At 45.7% G+C, this 17,948-nt stretch overlaps 1 protein-coding gene across 1 annotated transcript in view; it reads right to left on the bottom strand.

The window, feature by feature from the left end:
* Nucleotides 1-247: 247 nt before the first annotated feature.
* The window catches only part of Nmnat2 (nicotinamide nucleotide adenylyltransferase 2), a 175,456-nt gene continuing 157,755 nt past the window's right edge, over nucleotides 248-17,948 (bottom strand). The window contains exons 9-11 of the mRNA XM_031384867.1: nucleotides 6,401-6,502; nucleotides 6,213-6,280; nucleotides 248-4,084 (exon numbers count right to left, since the gene is read on the bottom strand). Of these exons, the coding sequence (XP_031240727.1) occupies nucleotides 3,982-4,084; nucleotides 6,213-6,280; nucleotides 6,401-6,502 (273 nt within the window). The 3' untranslated portion in view covers nucleotides 248-3,981. The remainder of the gene's footprint in view (nucleotides 4,085-6,212; nucleotides 6,281-6,400; nucleotides 6,503-17,948) is intronic.

Below are 17,948 nucleotides of genomic sequence, written 5' to 3'. Positions count from 1 at the left end.
GGTTCTCTCCTTCAGCCATAAAGATTACAGGGATGGAACCCAGGTTGTCAGGGGTGACAGCAAGTCCTTACTCACTGACCCCTCTGGTTTCCGGCATGCACACGTGGCTTCAGCAAGACTAGGCAGGACATCTTTTACTCTGGGCATATTTTTACAACTGTTCTCTCCCACCAAGTAACAGTAGGCAGAAGAAGTGGTTACTTTTCAGAGTGACTCACAGGGAAGGTTCTGGACAAAGACACAAGACTCTAGTAGCATTGTCTGATTTATTAACATAATTGAAACATTTTGCAGATAAAACTCTTGCCCACAACTATCCTAGCAACAAAACTCTACTCAAAAATATTTCACTGTGAAATGGTATTGCAACTCCAATGCAGTTTTTATTGAGTTGACTTGCATAAAGTAAATCTCACTCTTAAATTAGCAGATATGATACAAAACAAAAACAAAAACAAAAACAAAAACCTTCCTCCTCCCCATTCCAACCCCATGAAGATCAAGATGAGCTGTGCGCGCTGGGACTCCATAGAAGGTGGTGGGAAAGGGCCACAGGTCAGTCTAACTAACTGGAACAGGCTACTAGGACACTTCCAAACGCACACTACACAGAAACCACATAAGGAGTGGAATTCACCAGTCAACTCACAAGACAGTACAGGTTGGATCAGCGTGGCAGAACACACTCGTCCTTATTAGCACAGGCTATCTCCAAGGTGTCTTACTTACATGAGCTATAAAATCATCCCATCTCCATTCTTCATACCCCTCCTACTGTAACACAGGGAGAGGTCCTGAGCTTTTCCCATTCTGGTTTTGCATTGCTGTTTTTGTTTTGAGACAAGGTCTTATGAGCCCAGAGGCTGGGCTTGAACCCCTGTTCCTCCTGCCTCTACCTCTCAGTGCTGGGATCACAGGTATGTGCCACCACACCTTGCGTTGCATTACTTTTAAAAATAGAAACAAAAATACATGGACATTCTTCTCTTAGTCCCCTACAAGAATGCATGAGAACATCGGGGTAGGGGTGGGCTCCCTGTAATCCTCTGGCTTTTGATACAGTTTGATTATCAAGTTTTACTTCCTACTTCTTTGAATAGAGTGTTTGTGAATTCTTTCAGAGATCCTGAAACTGGAGACTAGAACATGCAGCCAAGCCAAAATAGAAAGGCCAGTGTCTCTAAAACTTCAGCTGTGACTTCAGGCACTTCAGTAAGAGACTTCCTTTGCTGGTCCAATGTACGTTCAAGGAAAGTGAAAGCCAGGGGCCCAGAGGCAACCTGGGATTGGGAGTGTGTGGCTCAGACTAGTCATCCAGGGGAGGCCCAGCCTCATTCCTTAAGGAGACAGTTATTAAAGTTTCCTTCCTGAATGTTCTATCAGCCACTTTAAAAAAAAAAAAATGGCAGGGACTTTTTTTTTTCTGGCAGCAATAAATGACTGCATCATTCCAGTCTGTGTCTTTATTACCATCTCTGTGCCATGCCAGTAATAAGCTAGCTTTCACAATGGGTCCCCAAAGACAAACCCAAAGGTCACCCTAATGACATCTGACGCACCACTTACAAACTGTCTTTCTGGTGTTGGCCAGGGCAGGTCACAGTCACACAGTGCTCCTATTAGAGGGGTGGTGGTGGTGGTGGGGGGTGCAGGGTGCAGGGTCCCCTACCCTGATCCAACAAAAGGAGAAAGAGACAGAGAAGTGAATGGACAATTCTACCCAGATGGGGACTCATTTCTGTTTGTTAAAGGAAAACCATTTTAATACACCTTAACTTTAACACACCTTAAGATATAATCTGCCCACCCGCTTCCCAGAAATGCACTTCTGAGGGATTCTTTTCTTAGCTCACCTCCCCTTCCTTCCCTGTTCTGAGCTGCCTGTTGCCCTCTGAGGCTGCTGGACTAGCCTGGTTCCTTATCCCAGGCTGTGGACTGAATGAAGCTCAACTAGAGTTCAGAAGAGAAACACAGTGAACCAAAGGAACAAAATGAAAGTAGCCTTTCTGGGGTCTGCTCTTGTAGACCCATGTCAGCTCCAGAGCCTTCAGAACCCTATATTTCCCCCCAGGCAGTCCAGCTCCTGGTTTTCTTTTGTCTAGGAAAACAATATCCTCTCACCGTGCTCCCCAGGACGCACTGAGTGATCTTGGACCAGACACTGACTCCCCGGGTCTCTGCTCACCGTGCTCCCCAGGATGCACTGAGTAATCTTGGACCAGACACTGACTCCCCAGGTCTCTGCTCCCTTGTTTTCAGAGAAGAACCTGGGAGCGAATGTTTCCTGTAGGTTTTCGCTATTTTTTCCATGACTTTTAGCCAAACACTGGACCTCTCAATTATAGAAATCATCTCCTCCCTCTGGAGATCACTTCTACAGTCTAAAGAAAAGCCACATCTCTGGGAGATGCCCTATGCACTTCTGTTGACCTAGTTTCTTCCTCCTGAAGTCAGCGGAGGAGGTCAGAGAGAAAGACAAGGCAAAGAGCATCCTCCCTGATTTAGTCCCATCAGGCCACATTCATGTTAGAAATTAATTGTAGCCTGATACTAAGGAGCTATTCCCCATGAGCCACCAGAAACCCAAGAGTCAGAGGCTGAAAGGAAAACACAAAACACAAAAGTCATTTCCTACAAGCTCTCCAGGCAGGACATGAGTGTCCTGTCCAGTCTTGAACTGTCTTCAGAGGTAGAGAGAAGGGGAGGACATTGAAGAAAAATGGGGAGAAAGGGAGAAACATCTCTTGTGTCATGTCAGGCAGACCTCCTAGGGCGTTGACTGCTGGGCTCTGCAGGCGACAGATAGGGCCAGGTCAGAAACAAGGCTGATTGCTTTGCAAAGAAGGAAAGGGCTTTGAGCGCAGCTTGGCAACCTCAGGTGGAGTGGGTAGGGATCATGAATTCTCCTCAGGGTAACAAACTGCATTCTCCCAGATCATCCTGGACTTCCAGCCCCTAGCTAAACGGGCAACAAATGATGCCAATTAGCAAAGCAAAGTCTTTTTGGTCAAGTGGATTCTTAGCATGTTTTCAAAAAGATAAAAAGAGAATGGATTATCAGGACTTGGTCTTGCTTGTGTGATTCCTCTCACCAGCAGGAACACGCCTTACCATGGCCTCCAAGGGCTTTTGCTCTCTGGAAATGCCTGGTTGACAGGGAACCCACACAATGCTACCAGTCGGACACACAGCATCAAGATCACGATCATCTGAAACCAGGGACTCAAATTCTGAGAAACCCTACTCTTCCCAGACTTGTGTACCAGGTTTCAGAACCTGAAAGTCTTATTCTTGACCAAAGGGGTCTGGGGATGCTGCTGCTGGTGTGGTGTGGTGTGTGTGTGTGTGTGTGTGTGTGTGTGTGTGTGTGTGTGCTAGGAAGGCAGAGAGGCTCTGCTTTCTTTCCTGGATGTGGTCCTCATGCACTTACAAGTGCTGAGACTGGCTATAGTGTCCTATCAGAAGGGAAGTAAACCACAGAAGAGCATCAAGACTACAAACAAACACACTCACACACACACTGATTTCATCCAAGTTCTACAAGAAGTGGACAAAGAAAAAGAAAAGAAAAATAGCCCTTTGTGGTAAAGGGCATGCTGGGAAGGCGAGGGCCTGAGCCACGTCCCCAGAGCATGCTGGGAGGATGGGCTCCAGAGCCGCCTCTCTAGAGCATGCTGGGATACGGACACCAGAACATCTCCAAGGGCTGCACTTTCCCCAACTCCCACCCTGTTCCCTTACCCACCCCCAACCCGGAGACTAGAGGAAACTTTGTCCAAAGATGACTGTGGAATGGGGTACACCACTGTTCTTCACAGGCCCTCCACACTGTGGGGGTTAAGTCAGCCAGTGGGGAGAACAGTCAAGATGAAGACAGAGAAACAGAGAGGCAGGAGAGAAACCGGGATCTGACAGTGACTGAAGGGGTCCAGTGTGTTGGCAGAGGACAAGGGGAGAGTAGAGCAGAGAGCTGGGTATCCGCTAGCCCGAGGCGTTGATGTACAGCTGACTTTTGAGGATGTAGTCGATGACTGGCTGGGACAGGTAATCCACGACATGGCCGTCCCCATGCTGCAGGGCCAGCCTGTAGAAGAAGAAACAATGATCAAGTGGATATCTATACCTCCAAGAGACCAGAGCCCTGGTCTGCCCTCTGCCTTTGAGAAAAGGGTCTACAGGTGCCTCCCAGCACCCTCCCAGCAACCTTTGCCTGGGCTGAGTGAGCAGTATTGATAAGATCCTCATCCTCTCACAAACTGTCCCTCCGTCCCCACGCCCCATGACACTTTCATCTTGGTCTGCCACTGGGTAGGTGAGAGACCTTGCACAAATTATTATCATCATCAAAAAATTTTTCTTACATTTATTTACTTTGTGTGTGTGTGTGTATATGTTGTAGCATTTGTGTGGAGACCACAGGGCAATTTGTGGAACTCAGTTTGGTCCTTTACCAGGTGGGTCCTGGGGACTGAACTCAGGTCATCAGCCTTCGAGACAAGCTTCTTTACCTACAGATCCATTTCATTAGCCCATTGGACAACTTAGTTAAGCCCTTTTCTTTCGTGTTTCCTTTCGTACAATTAAGGTAACATTTAAGCCAGTTATATCCAATTATCTAAAGGATTAAATGGGTCACTATCCAAGCGTAGGATTGACATTTTGGCTTCCTTTGTGTTGCTCTGCATACTGGTCTCATGAAAATTGGTCTCCTAGAGAATTCTTAGACTTAAGTTCATCTTTTTCCTATGGGAGCTCTTGGCTGTGAGCCCATGTGACAGCCACAGGTGAAAGATTTCAAGGACAAATCGATTCCTGCATATTTTTTTCTCTGACCTTCTGCTCTCTGCTCATTTCTTATACAACAGTCTGGAGATACCACTGAGCCCAACATGGTAACTGACTCTCTACCTTTAATGCAAGCCCTGCCTTTACTGTCCAAGGTGCCTCCTGAAGTGTCTCCCTCCATAACAAAACTTTCTGAAAAGTGGTCTCCAAACAAACTTTTTATATCCTCTGGCTTCCACCTCGGGAGTATATGTACCATCGTGGCTGGGTGGGTCACCTTAAAGACAAAATATCCTGCTTTGGGCTTCCCCATGTTCTTTCCCACTGAGAACAATCTTGGCAGTAGGTATGTCCCCAACAATGGAACCTTCAGAACAAAGAGACCAGATTCGACTCCTTTGGATTTCTGTAAATGAGAACTATACATCTACTTTCTTTAAAACTCTTAATGTTGAGGCCTTTTTAAAATGGTGGCCTGCCAGCTGGACAGTGGTGGTGCATGCCTTTAATCCCAGCACTTGGGAGGCAGAGGCAGGTGGATTTCTGAGTTCGAGGCCAGCCTGGTCTACAGAGTGAGTTCCAGGATAGCCAGGGCTACACAGAGAAACCCTGTCTCGAAAACAAAAACAAACAAACAAACAAATGGTGGCCTGCCTTATACTTTTACTAATAAAGCATGGCCTTACCAGCACCTGAAACTAAGAGTCTACAAATAAAAAATCCTCTTCTTCCCTTGAGCCAACTAAGACCAGTTAATATACTGTTTCCTCATAAGTAGACAACTGGACAGTGGTGGCGCACACCTTTTATCTCATCACTCAGAAGGCAGAGGCAGATGCATCTCTGATTTCAAGACCAGCCTGGTCTACAGAGAAAGTGTGATAGCCAGAGGCTACATAGAGAAACCCTGTCTTCAAAACAAAACAAAACAAAAAAAGGAACTAGGTATAAATACATGAAGTCCAAAGAGGAGCGTGAATGCTGGGTAGCAAGTATCCACTTGAATTTAAAAGTTGTGTGGTAGTTTGAGTGAGAATTGTTCCATAAGCTCATATGTGTGAATCCTTGGTCCCTAGTTGGTGGAACTGTTTAGAAAGGATTAGGAGGCATGGCCTTGTTAGAGGAGGTATGACACTTAGGGCAGGCTTTGATGTTTCTCTGCCTCAAGACTGTATCTAAAGATGTAAGCTCTCAGCAACTGCTCTAGCAGCATACCTGCCTGCCTGCCTGCCACTATGCTCCTACCATGACAGTCTCCTTATCTGAAACTTGAAGTTCAAGGAAACGCTTTCTTCTATTAGTTGCCTTGGTCATGGTGTCTTATCAGAGCAATACAAATTTAACTAGGGCAGGCTGCCACTGACTAAAGAAAGCTATGGAAAATTTTAACCTTAGCCAAAAGGTCTCTGACCATTTGCCAACCATACCTGCTCTTGGTGGAGCTGACTACAGACATAGGATGGTTGATGTCATCCTTCACTACCATGATGTTGTTCTGGAAACAGAGCAGAAAGAATAGGTCACCAATCCCTCCAGGGGCTACTCTTGCTCCCTTGTTCTTCCAGTCCCCTAGAACTTTCAGAAAAGAGCAGTATCTCAGGGGTGGAGGACTCACTTTGTATTTGCGGAGTATGGAGGAGTGATTCATGATTCGGTCTGTGTCTGCTGCATCCCGGGGAACCACCACGATCCCAAAGTCTCCAACGATCACTTCCATCTGAAGAGAGGAAGGGAAGGAAGGGGAGAGGGAAGGAGGAAGACATAGAAACAACTTTGGTGAAAGCTGTCACCCCAAATTCCACTGAAGTGACCACAGCAGAGTAGAGTGACATTCTGTTGCTTTGCATGGAACATCAAACATTAGTTTTCAATTTACCTTCTCTGCTCCATCAGTCAGCAACCTGAACAGCAGTCTTGGTATGATGAGTGAGAATTTTGTCTGGCACAGAGGATGCTTAAGAAATACTTCTAGAATGAATGAACACCCTTTTGCATGTCTGAACAAGGCCTTTCAATCCTCAAAGCTCTTGTTTGAGTTCACAGTGTCGCAGAAGAGCACAAGTAGCCAGTAAATACACTCATTCACCAGCCCGCACATTTATGTTGTCCTCAAGATGTCCTCAAGAGCATGAGAGAAGCTCTTTTCCTCCCTTCTTTCATAGGGCTCACCTATGTGCTGTTGGACTCCAGGGCGGCCGCAAGCAGAGACACACTCAGAATGAATCCCTATGTGTACAGGTAGTAATGGGGGTGCTGGCTAATTTACACCGGGGTCACTTCTGAGGTCAGCCTCTGGTAGAAGTTTGATTTATTGTGATAAATAAAATCCTTTGATTAAATACAAAATAAACATTTGGGGGAGCACTGTTGAGAAAGGATCTTCACATAAGCCTAGGCTAGCCTCAAACTAACCATCTCCTTGTCTTAGCTTTCCAGATGCTGAGGTGACAGGTAGGAGACACCACATCAGCTCTTTGTTTTTCTTTTTTTTCTAATTACAAATATAATACAAGCTTGGGGAATACGGAAAAAAAAAAAATAGAAATCAGTCTCAACCACACTGTCCTGCAACCATAGTTGATCCTTCAGCATATCCCAGTTCTTTTGGGTCTGAGAATAGCTGTGTAGATTCACATTATCACTCAACTGCAGAGTGGGCATGAGGTTGTAGTTCAGTGGTAGAGTACTTCCCTAGCACACATGAGGTCTGGCTCCTGTCCCAAACACTGCAAACATAAGAATTAAAAATCAATTGTTTATGTAGTAATTACCTGCATTCTCTTCTTGTTTGGAGTAAGATTTATTTTGTTTTTAAACTCTGTGTGTGTGTGTGTGTTCCTCTCTGTCTCTCTGTAGGTGTCCCCCTGTTTTGTGTGTGTGCGCGAGCATGCACATGCACATATTTAAACACAGATGCCCATGAGGGTCAGAAGCAATGCCCTTAGAGCTGGACTTACAGACAGTTGTGAGCGGCTTGATGTGAGTGCTAGGAATCACATGAGGTCCTCTGTAAAAAGCCATGCACACTCTTAACTACTGAGTTATCTCTCCAGCCCCAAAACTTGCATGGTTTTCATTTATTCATATTTCATATTGTAAGCATTCTGCCATATCATGAAGATGGCTTAGGAGCTAGCCACATGGCTTAGTAGGTCATAGCCCTTGTGGTCAGGATCGATGACTTGGATTTAGTGCCTGGATCCCACATGGTGGAGGAAGAACCAGCTCCTACAACTTGACCTCCATGTCATGCTCTCCCGCACTAAATAGATAAATAAAAATCATGTGGGAACATGGGTTTTCCACCTTTTCTATATTTCCTCCTAGTCATATAGTATGGAACATTTATAGTTACTTCTAAGTTTTTGCAACCTAATTTTTGTGCATAACACTTTGATGACTATCTTTATACAAAAATCTTTTATCACATCTCTAAGTATTTCCTCAGGATAAGAAGTAACATAATTGGACAAAAGGATGTGAAAGTATTTCAAGCTCTTGAAACATATTACCAAATCACCTTCTAGAAAAGTGCTGATGTTCATTTCCAGGAGCTTGGAATTTACAGCATTTGGTAGCAGAGTTAGCTCCTGCCAGTTCTGGATCGCACAGGAGGAGGAAGGACATTGCTTGTGAGCAGTTCAACCACTGAGTGAGATCTGCTTTAGAGGTAAAGGACTCGGAATTTACCCCCATAATTCTTTTTTTGTTTTATTTTGTTTTGTTTTGTTTTGAGACAGGGTTTCTCTGTGTAGCCCTGGCTGTCCTGGAACTCACTTTATAGATCAGGCTGACCTTGAACTCAGAAATCTGCCTGCCTCCCAAGTGCTGGGATTAAAGGTGTGTGTGTGCCACCACCACCCAGTCCCTATAATTCTTAAAACTAGTTTTACAAGGGCAGAAATGATGAAGAACTGTGGTCCATTCTTCTCTAGCAGAAAGTTTCACACTGTCAGAATGCCATTGCTAGCCAAATTCTGTTTGTATGTGTATGCCTGTTTGTGTGCCTCTGTGTGTGTGCCTGTGTGTGTGTACCTTTGTGTGTATGCTTGTGTGTGTGCCTCTGAGTATGTGCCTGTGTGTGCATGTGCATGTATGTGTGTGTGTGCCTGTATGTATGCCTGTGTGTGTCTCTGTGTGCATGTATGTGTACCTCTGTGTGTATGCCTGTGTGTGGCCTCTATGTGTGCATGTATGTGTACCTCTGAGTGTGTACCTGTGTGTTGTGTGTGCCTGTGTGTTGTGTGTGTGCCAGTGTATGTGCCTGTGTGTTGTATGTGTGTGCCAGTGTGTGTGTACTTTTGTGTGTGTGCTTGTGTGTGCCTCTGAGTGTGTGCCTATGTGTGCATGTGTATGCATGTGTGTGCCTGTGTGTTGTGTGTGTGCCAGTGTGTGTGTACCTGTGTGTGTGTGTGCCTGTGTGTTCCTATGTGTGTGTATTACATATCCTTGGGTGTTTCTACACAACTTTACTCTCCTTTCCCTATTGTTTAACAACTGCTTAACATAAAATTGCAACTAAGGCTCAGCATGGTGACACATGCCTTTGGTCCCAGCCCTTGGGAGGCAAATGTAGATGGATCTCTGTGAGTTCAAGGCCAGCCAGGTCTACAAATTGAGTTCCAGGACAGCCAGGGCTATTGCACAGAGAAACCTTGTCTCAAAAAACAAAAAACCCAAACCAAACCAAACCAAAAATATAGTTAGAACTCTGATATTGCTAAAATAAAAGGTCAGCTTTGAGCACCGAGGGGGGAGGAGACTACAGACTAAACATACAGTATCAGAGCCTCCATCTGGTCATGCCATCTGCACATGAAGCAGCATACAGCATGGTTTATGTAGGTGGGGTTCACTTCAAGCTTGCATCTATCACATAGGCCTGGAAATGTTCAGGAGAGGCAAGGCAGGAATCTGCAGGGAGACCCAGCTCCTTTTGTCAGCTGTTAGACCAAGCACTGGGTTCACTGTTCAGTAACTGATTCTCACACTTGCCTGCACACTAGGGTTGCCTGATGAGGTGGGACATCGAGATGGTTCCATGGGCAAAGACACTTGCCACCAAGCCTGGAAATCTGAGTCCAACTCCCTGGACTTACATGGTAGGAGAGGACCAATGACTGCAAGTTGCCCTCTGACCTCCACACATGAACTGTGGTACATGCATGCATGTGCACACATACACACCCAAAAAACAAACAAGTCAAAACACACAAATAAATGCAACTTTAAAATGTAAAACAACAACAACAAAGAATTAGCCGGGGAACTTTAAAAATTCTAAACATGTACCTCATCCCCAAGATTAACTAAACTAGAATGTCTCAGGACAGGACCCAGACAATGGTACTTAAAAAACAATTCCCCGTGTGATTCCAGTGTGCAACTGAGTTCACGAGTCAGGCAAATATAGAGTTAGAACTGGAGAAAATGAGAATTCACTGAAGTGGGAGCACACAGAGATCCCTAAACTGCCTGTTCCTGTAGATGTTTTGGGATAATCTGGTGAGAGTTAAGTAATGGCGGGCCTGCTTCCCCCGCTTGACTCTAACAGCCAGATAATGCACATTTGATGGGTGCTCTCTGTATAATGTGTGTGGTAAGGGAGTCATTCCCAGTGACTGTTCTAGTTTAAAGCACAAACAGAATGGCTCTGAATGGCGGTTGGCGCCCATGAGGGAATTGCTCTTTGGGCGACGTGAGTACAGCTGCTTGCTGCTTCCCACTCAAAATCAAATGATCTGACGCCCAATCAGGACCGATGCCAAGGCTTGGGGGGTGGCAAGCAGATGGAGCCCTTGAGGCTAGAGATATTCCTCCTTCCTAATAATGGGTGATGGATTTGCCCTTGGGGACTACCAATGGGTTGAGAAGAGTCCATGGGACCTGAAGATTAGCAGCCACTCTTTCTGGCTAGAGATAATCTCTGCTGTTCTAGGTGGTGGGTTTTCATGCCCGAGAGTGTGGGGGCAGACAAAAGTATCAGGTAGGGAGTTGTGCATCCTATAGAGTTCAGCTGTCCATCCCACCCTTACCTCTCTGGCTCAGGCCCCCATCTAGCACCCATATCTCCTGTTCTTCTTCCTCCGTAGATGACCCTTTTGGTCTCTATGCTGATTCTCAGTCCTCTCTGACCTTGACACACCAAACTCCACAGGCTTCCCTGCCCTTCTATCTATATTCACACCCTTAATCGTTTCATTTCATTTCAAAGCTAATATAAGGATACACTAAAGGCTCTTGAATTAGTATTCCCAGCATGGGGTATATTTCTATCTTAATATGTTCATGAGTCTCTGGATGCACTCTTGTAAAAAGGCTCTTCGGGGGTTTGAATGAGACTGTGCCTCAGAGGCTCAGGTGTTGGTCCCCAGTTGGTGGAGATGGTTGGATAGGTTTAGGAGGTGTGACCTTGCTGGAGGAAGTGTGTCACTAGGGGTGGGCTTTGAGGTTTCAAAGGTCTCCTATCATTCCTAGGGCATTCTCTCTGCTTCCTGTTCAGGATGTGAGCTTGCTGTGCTTCCTCCCACGTCCACATGTCCTTCAGTCACAGACTCTAACCCTCCAGAACTGCAAGCCCATAGAAACTCTTTCGTCTGTAACTTGTCTTGGTCATGGTGTTTTATCACAGCAGTAAAGAAATATGAAATACAGACTCTCTCTGCCTCTGAAGTGTCTTTCCTGTGGCCCCTTTCTCTTATTAGTGTACTCAGCAAAAGTCTTGGCATTTTCCTTGCTTTTTCCCTTTCTTTTATATCTTATATGCAGCCTACATGGAAATCCAATTAATTCTGTCTTCAAAATAAATGTATGAGCCAGGTTTGGTGGAATACGCCTGTAATCCTGCACTGGGAAGTAGAAATAGGAAGATCAATACATAGTTCTACCTACCTGGGTTACATGAGACCCTGTCTAAAAACAATAAAACAAAACAAAAACATATATGACTCTGCTTAGTTCTTATTTATACCCAGGTCCAAGTCTCTACTGATGTAATGACTCCGCCCTGTGCCACCTCCCCCCTTTCCTCAAATACCCAAGTCCAAATTACTGGAACTTGTGACTGTTATCTTAGATGATTGAACTAAGGGAATTAATCTTGAGATCATTCTGGTTAGTCTGGGTGACTATAATATCAGAAACAAATGTCCTTCTAAGAGAGAGGTAGAGAGAAGAAGTAAAGAATGGTCCCAAGGAGGAGGAGGAGGAGGAAGAGGAGGACGAGGAGGAGGTCAGGAGCTAGAAACACAGCATATACAGAGCTATGTCTGACTGTACTACAACCTTGGGGGAGACAAATAGTCAATGTTTTTAACTGTGTTCAAAATTGTAAGAGAATGGCCTACATTTATAACCACCAGGTTTGCTTTATTGGGGGAGTCCTTAGCCCCAATCCTTCTCACCCAGATTGTCCTGGCCTCCCTGTTAATTTCTTGCCTTTTTCAGTGTGTTCCCAATGTTCAGACCTTTACTTTTGGGTGACACCATCTCCATTCTGGGGTGGTAATACAGCTCACTGATAGCACTTGCCAGGCATACACGAAGCCCTGGGCTCAGTCCCCAGCTCTGTCTGAACCAAGCATGGTGGTGCATACCTCTAATCCCAGCACTTGAGAGATGGAGGCAGGAGGATTAGAAGCTTCTGTCATTTTTAGCTACACAGAACATTTGAGACAGGCCCAGGATACACGAAAGTGTCCAGTAAACAAACAAACAAGATAAATAAGCAGAAAGAAGTGAGAAGTTCCCATCCCTGTGCACAGGTGCTACAAGCCTAACTTAGAGAGCTGCACTTCAGCCTCTTTGGATCTGAGCAGCGGCAAGAACAAGTAGATTACGAAGGACAGGGACTGGAGAGTCAAGGAGAAGGTATTCAGTCCATTTCCTAGGAAGGAGCAGCACAGTGTGACGGCTCAGTGATGCTCCATAGAGGAACTCTGGAAAAGTTCTAGTTATAAGGACTCAGCGATGCACAGACACATCGCATGGCCTCAGGGGTTGAGTGTGTAAAGTAAAGCAAGCCCAGACACGTCGCATGGCCTTGGGGGTGGGTGTGTAAAGTGAAGCAAGCCCTCCCTATCTGCAGAAAGATGAAAGCTGCATTTAGAAAATTACAGCTAATTATTGGTGGTGGTTACAGCAAAAAATTGCTTAGCTAAATTAACTTCCACAGCCTACCACGTGCATGATTGTGACAGTGGGAGAGGATGGATGGACAGATGGATGATCAGACACTGTAGCTTAAGTTCCTGTTGGTGCCAATTTTACAATGGTAGGTTGTAAAAGTGACCATTATAATGACTGTTTGGTCACTGTAAAATTAATCAAATTCTTTTTTTTTTTGGTTTTTTGAGACAGGGTTTCTCTGTGTAGCCATGGCTGTCCTGGAACTCACTCTGTAGACCATTCTGGCCTCGAACTCAGAAATCTGCCTGCCTCTGCCTCCCAAGTGCTGGGATTAAAGGTGTGTGCCACCACCACCCGGCTCCAAATTCTTTATTTACAGTTTGTAAATACAGAAAGTCTCTAATGAACGGTACCAACAAGTCTGCCAGATCTAGATGATTTTGAGAATAAAGACCAGAGGGACACAGCCAAATGTAGGAGATACACACATGGGAAAACTGGTCAAACTCGATACCACACATCACAGGAAAAGACTAGAGGAAAGGCTTGTCAGTGATCTAGAACCTTCTGATCTTTTTTAGGATCTCTTGGTTGGGAAAGAAAAATGCCTGAGAAGTCATATTTGACTTGGAAAACTCAAGGGGGCTTTGTGGTAAAAGTACTCGTCCAGGAGAGGCCACTGGGGACAGGACGGGTGCCAAAGCTAAGCCAACTGAGCCAGTGACAAAAGAGTCTATTTAATGAGACACTATATCCTGACAAAAGTCTTTTTGTGAAAAGCAGATAAAGTAAAACAAACAATAAGGAAACAGATCCCCCACACCTTGCCCGTCAGGTACTGATGAAGCCTGCATCAGAACCAATCCTAGGGTCAGCAAGATGGCGCAGTGGGTAAAGGCGCTTGCTAGACAGACCTGATGGCTAGAGATCAAGCTCTGAAACCCACAGTGGAGGGAGAGAGGTGACTCTCAAAAATTAACCTCTGACTTTTACATGTCATTTGTGCACCCCCCCACACACACAATGGTAGTGATGGTGGTAGTAGTGGTGGTGATGATGATGATGATGATGATGATGATGATGAACCAATCCTAAGCTTTTCTTATGTGCTTGTCCTTAGCAGTTGCTGTTTTAAATTACAGGGCACCACGCCAAACCTTCTGGTGGAATAGGATGAGTACAGTCACCTCAGACCTCCAGAGATTCCAGGAAGAATAGGACATTCCTGTGTGGTGAGGCATGGTTAGGGCACACACATCCAGTGCAACCCGTTCCGGGACCATGAGGATACTGAACTCTGGACTGAGCATTTGTTCCCACTCTTCCTATGGGTCTTGCTCTTGAGAATATGGAGTGAGAGGGAGGGGTAGGTGAACGGACCTGACTGGTCAGTCTCACTCCTTACAGGCCCAGTGTATCTTCATACTGTCAGACTTTAGGAGACAGGATCACACTGGGCTATTCACTTACCTCGGGGCGTGTGTTAGGCCTCAGAGGCGGGGTCTATAACAGTCCTCCTGCTTCAGCATCCTGCCCAGCCTAGTCTTGATGCTATCTTTTCATCTTATGGTTAAAGTTTTCCAGGGGAGATGGAGGTGGAGGGTGGAGCGGAAGAGAGGAAGCAGGTTGAGGTGGACTCTGCTTCCCAAGTATAGGGAATCTGAGAGGAGGATATGAGGCATGTTGAGATGAAGCAACTTGGCCTTGGGGGAGAGAGCACTTATGATCCAGAAGGCAAAGCTCGTGGAAGGAATGTGGACTCATCATCATTGTCCTTCCAAGAGGCTGAATCCTAAGACCTGCCCTGCTGACTTTCAGGGATGCTTGGATAGATGCTCTGTGGCTTTAGCTAGACACCTTCCTGGATACTAAGGATGTACAGGTAAGAAGACAGAAATGAGTCCATTGTTTGGATAGGTTACTGTCTAATGGGTGACATCAAGCAAAATGTTAGTAGCTATCACATAGGTTGTAGAACCAGCAAGACCATCACAGAAAGTCACAACTAAGCAGTTGTGGTACATGTCTTTATTCCCAGCACTTGGGAGACAGAGGCAGGTGGATCTCTGAGTTCGAGGACAGCCTGGTCTACTAGATGAGTCCCAGGACAGCAAGGGCTACACAGAGAAACCCTATTTTGAAGAAAATAAAGAAAAGAAAAGCCTCAACTAGCCAGGCAGTGATGGCGCATGCCTTTAATCCCAGCACTTAGGAGGCAGAGGCAGACGGATTTCTGAGCAACTGGCAAAAACAGCCAAATAAAACAAGCAAGGCCCAGGTTATAATGATGGTGTATTTCATCCCAACACAGAGAGGTCATTCGGGTGTTCTAACCAGAGCCTCAACCTCATTAGCAATAAGATCCTTCAAGACGAACTGAAGGAGGCCTGGAAGGCTTCGCTGGGACGACTCAGAGTGATCCCGCTACATCAGGGCTCAGAGCCCTGTTCACTTTCTTCTCAAGGTACAATACATCAGCAGCTCCAGCCTCCTTCTGTGTCCTTTGTAGATGGCAGTCAGGGATGCACAGGGCCATTAGTAAGCATTTCCAGGGGCTCTACCACGTTCCAGCAACTCTTCTCCGAGCTTTATTATCACATCTCTTCCTTACAACGGTCTTCTGAGAGGCATACCTCTGTTCTCATTTCTTAGATGGAGAAAAAAACTCGATGAGATTTGGGAACTTGTCCTATCTACACAACTAGTGATTGACTCTGATCCCTCTTGGGTAGCTCTTGAAGACTCTTCCCATTGCTTCATACTTCTTCTAGATCCATCGATAGACTCATATTTTAGTGACTTGAAGCTTCTTCAGTTTAAAAATATCACAACTCTGGCCAGGCGTGGTGGTGCGCCTTTGATCCAAGCACTAGGGAGGCAGAGACAGGCAGATCTCTATGAGTTCGGAGACAGCTTGGTCTACAGAGCGAGTTCAGGACAGCCAGGGCACAGAGAAACCTTGTCTCATAAAAACAGAATAAAATATTACAAGTTTAAAAGAGACCCTGTGGTATGTGATGGTGTATACCTATAATCCCAGAACTCAAGGACTGAGGCAGGAAAATCATGAGTTTGAGGCCAACTTGGGGTACATAGCAAGATCTTATCTTTTTTTTTTAATGAAAACAAAACAAAACAAAACAAACAAACAGACAAACACCTCAAAGACATAAAGTAAGGAAAATACCCAGGACCACCACCACCTTGCTCTTTAAAAAAAAAAAAGCCAGGCGGTGGTGGCGCACGCCTTTTAATCCCAGCACTTGGGAGGCAGAGGCAGGAGGATTTCTGAGTTCGAGGCCAGCCTGGTCTACAGAGTGAGTTCAAGGACAGCCAGGACTACACAGAGAAACCTATCCCCAGATCGTTGCTCTCTATCGCCCCCTAGAACATACAGCTGTAAGCACTGCTGGGTGGGTAAAGAAAGGGGAGAGCCGTGTAAATCCCCATCTGAGATCGTCTTAAACCACTCTCCAGCAGAGCATCCTTTGTACTACTCTGGCTTCTTCCCCTGTCTGGAGGAAAGGCTGGGCCAGAGCTAGTGTGATCAGCCTGGAGTGCACTTCCAGGATGGCCCCCTTCAATGCAAACGAAATCTCCTCCAGTGGGGCTTCCCAGAGGAAACCAACCCCACTGCTCCACCAGCTTGACTGGGAGTGTGGGAAGGCCCAGGGTTCCGGCCTTAAAAGCCTGAAAACCAAATCAACAGCATCTTTTACACGAGATCCGTGAGCAGAAATCAGCCCCCAAATTTCGCATCACTGGGCCTGGGGGGTCCTTCTCTTGTGGATTATTCAGCTTGAGTTTTAGCAATGTGGGGACCTAATCCTCCGGGGCTGGAAGAGTCCCGCAGGCTTCCTGCTTCCGGGCTGGAGTTAAGCAGTTTGATAAAAAGTCATCTGAGCCTGAATAACCACATGTTTGTCTTTGCTCCATTTATCCTGGGGCCCTGGGATTTCTTCTGGAGTGGTTAATGCCCCTGGCTCTTCCTCTGTTTATTTTCTTTGGTTGTGTTCCCATAGCTGATGGATGTAGGAAGCCAGTTAGTCCATAACTGGTTTGTTGGAGGCATGTAGGGCACAACCAATGAAAAGAATGTGAGGTTTTGAGAAGTTCAGGAAGAAAAGAGTGTCTTCACTGGTGGACTTCTGGTGTCTGGAATCACTGTAGGCATTTAATCCTTTCAGTTAAATGTTAACTCTTGCTTGTTTAAAATGGCGATACCCTGAGAATGACCCGTACAGGCAATCATTACACTCAGTGATTTCGGCACACTCCATCAAAAGCCAGTGCCCTTCCAAAGAGGACCAACTCGCTTATCAGCCATGTCCTCCCGGAAGCCTGTGCCCACTACTGGGTCTTTTATAGCTCCTCCTTACATGAAAACCTTTTCTCTTTGTGACTGTTTAACCTGGACCAGGCCATGATTCAATGCCTTCACCTGGGCCTGCTTTGAGTCTGCCATTCTTCCATACCTTCGTGGTAACTGGATAAAGAATCTTAAGAATCACTGAGACACTGTTCCACCATTCAACAGCTGTACTATCTAGAGCAAGTCTCAGCCTGCTTAAGCCCCCCCCTTTGTATATATTTTTAAATTGTTACGTTTATTTAGTCAGTGTGTGTGTGTGTGTGTGCGCGCGCGTGAGTGAGAGTGCAAGCACACATGTATGGTTGTATGTGTGTACATGTTATGTTGTATATGGGGAAGCCAGAGGACAACCCACCTGAACCAATTCTCTCCTTGTCCCACATGATCAGTCATCAGTCTTGACAGTAAGTGCCTTTACCCACCTTGCCAGTCCCCTCTCCATATTTTTAGGATGGGAATAGAGATTCTATCACAAAGGGGTTAAATTGGATAATCTAGGAGATACAGCCAAATATGATTCATGTATTGTCTATCTTTACCACTGAAAAGCAAGATGACTAGCCAAACATTTCGTTTCTACCTGTTCTCCTACCTGTAGACTAGTGATTGCTGTCACACAGTAGATGCTCAATAAATATTTCAAAAGGAAAGAATGAGCTCAGGC

This window comes from Mastomys coucha, unplaced genomic scaffold, assembly GCF_008632895.1.
Source record: "Mastomys coucha isolate ucsf_1 unplaced genomic scaffold, UCSF_Mcou_1 pScaffold1, whole genome shotgun sequence".
Lineage (NCBI taxonomy): Eukaryota > Metazoa > Chordata > Mammalia > Rodentia > Muridae > Mastomys > Mastomys coucha.
The sequence above is the reverse complement of the archived record's forward strand: the minus strand, read 5'-3'. Positions and strand labels throughout refer to the sequence as shown.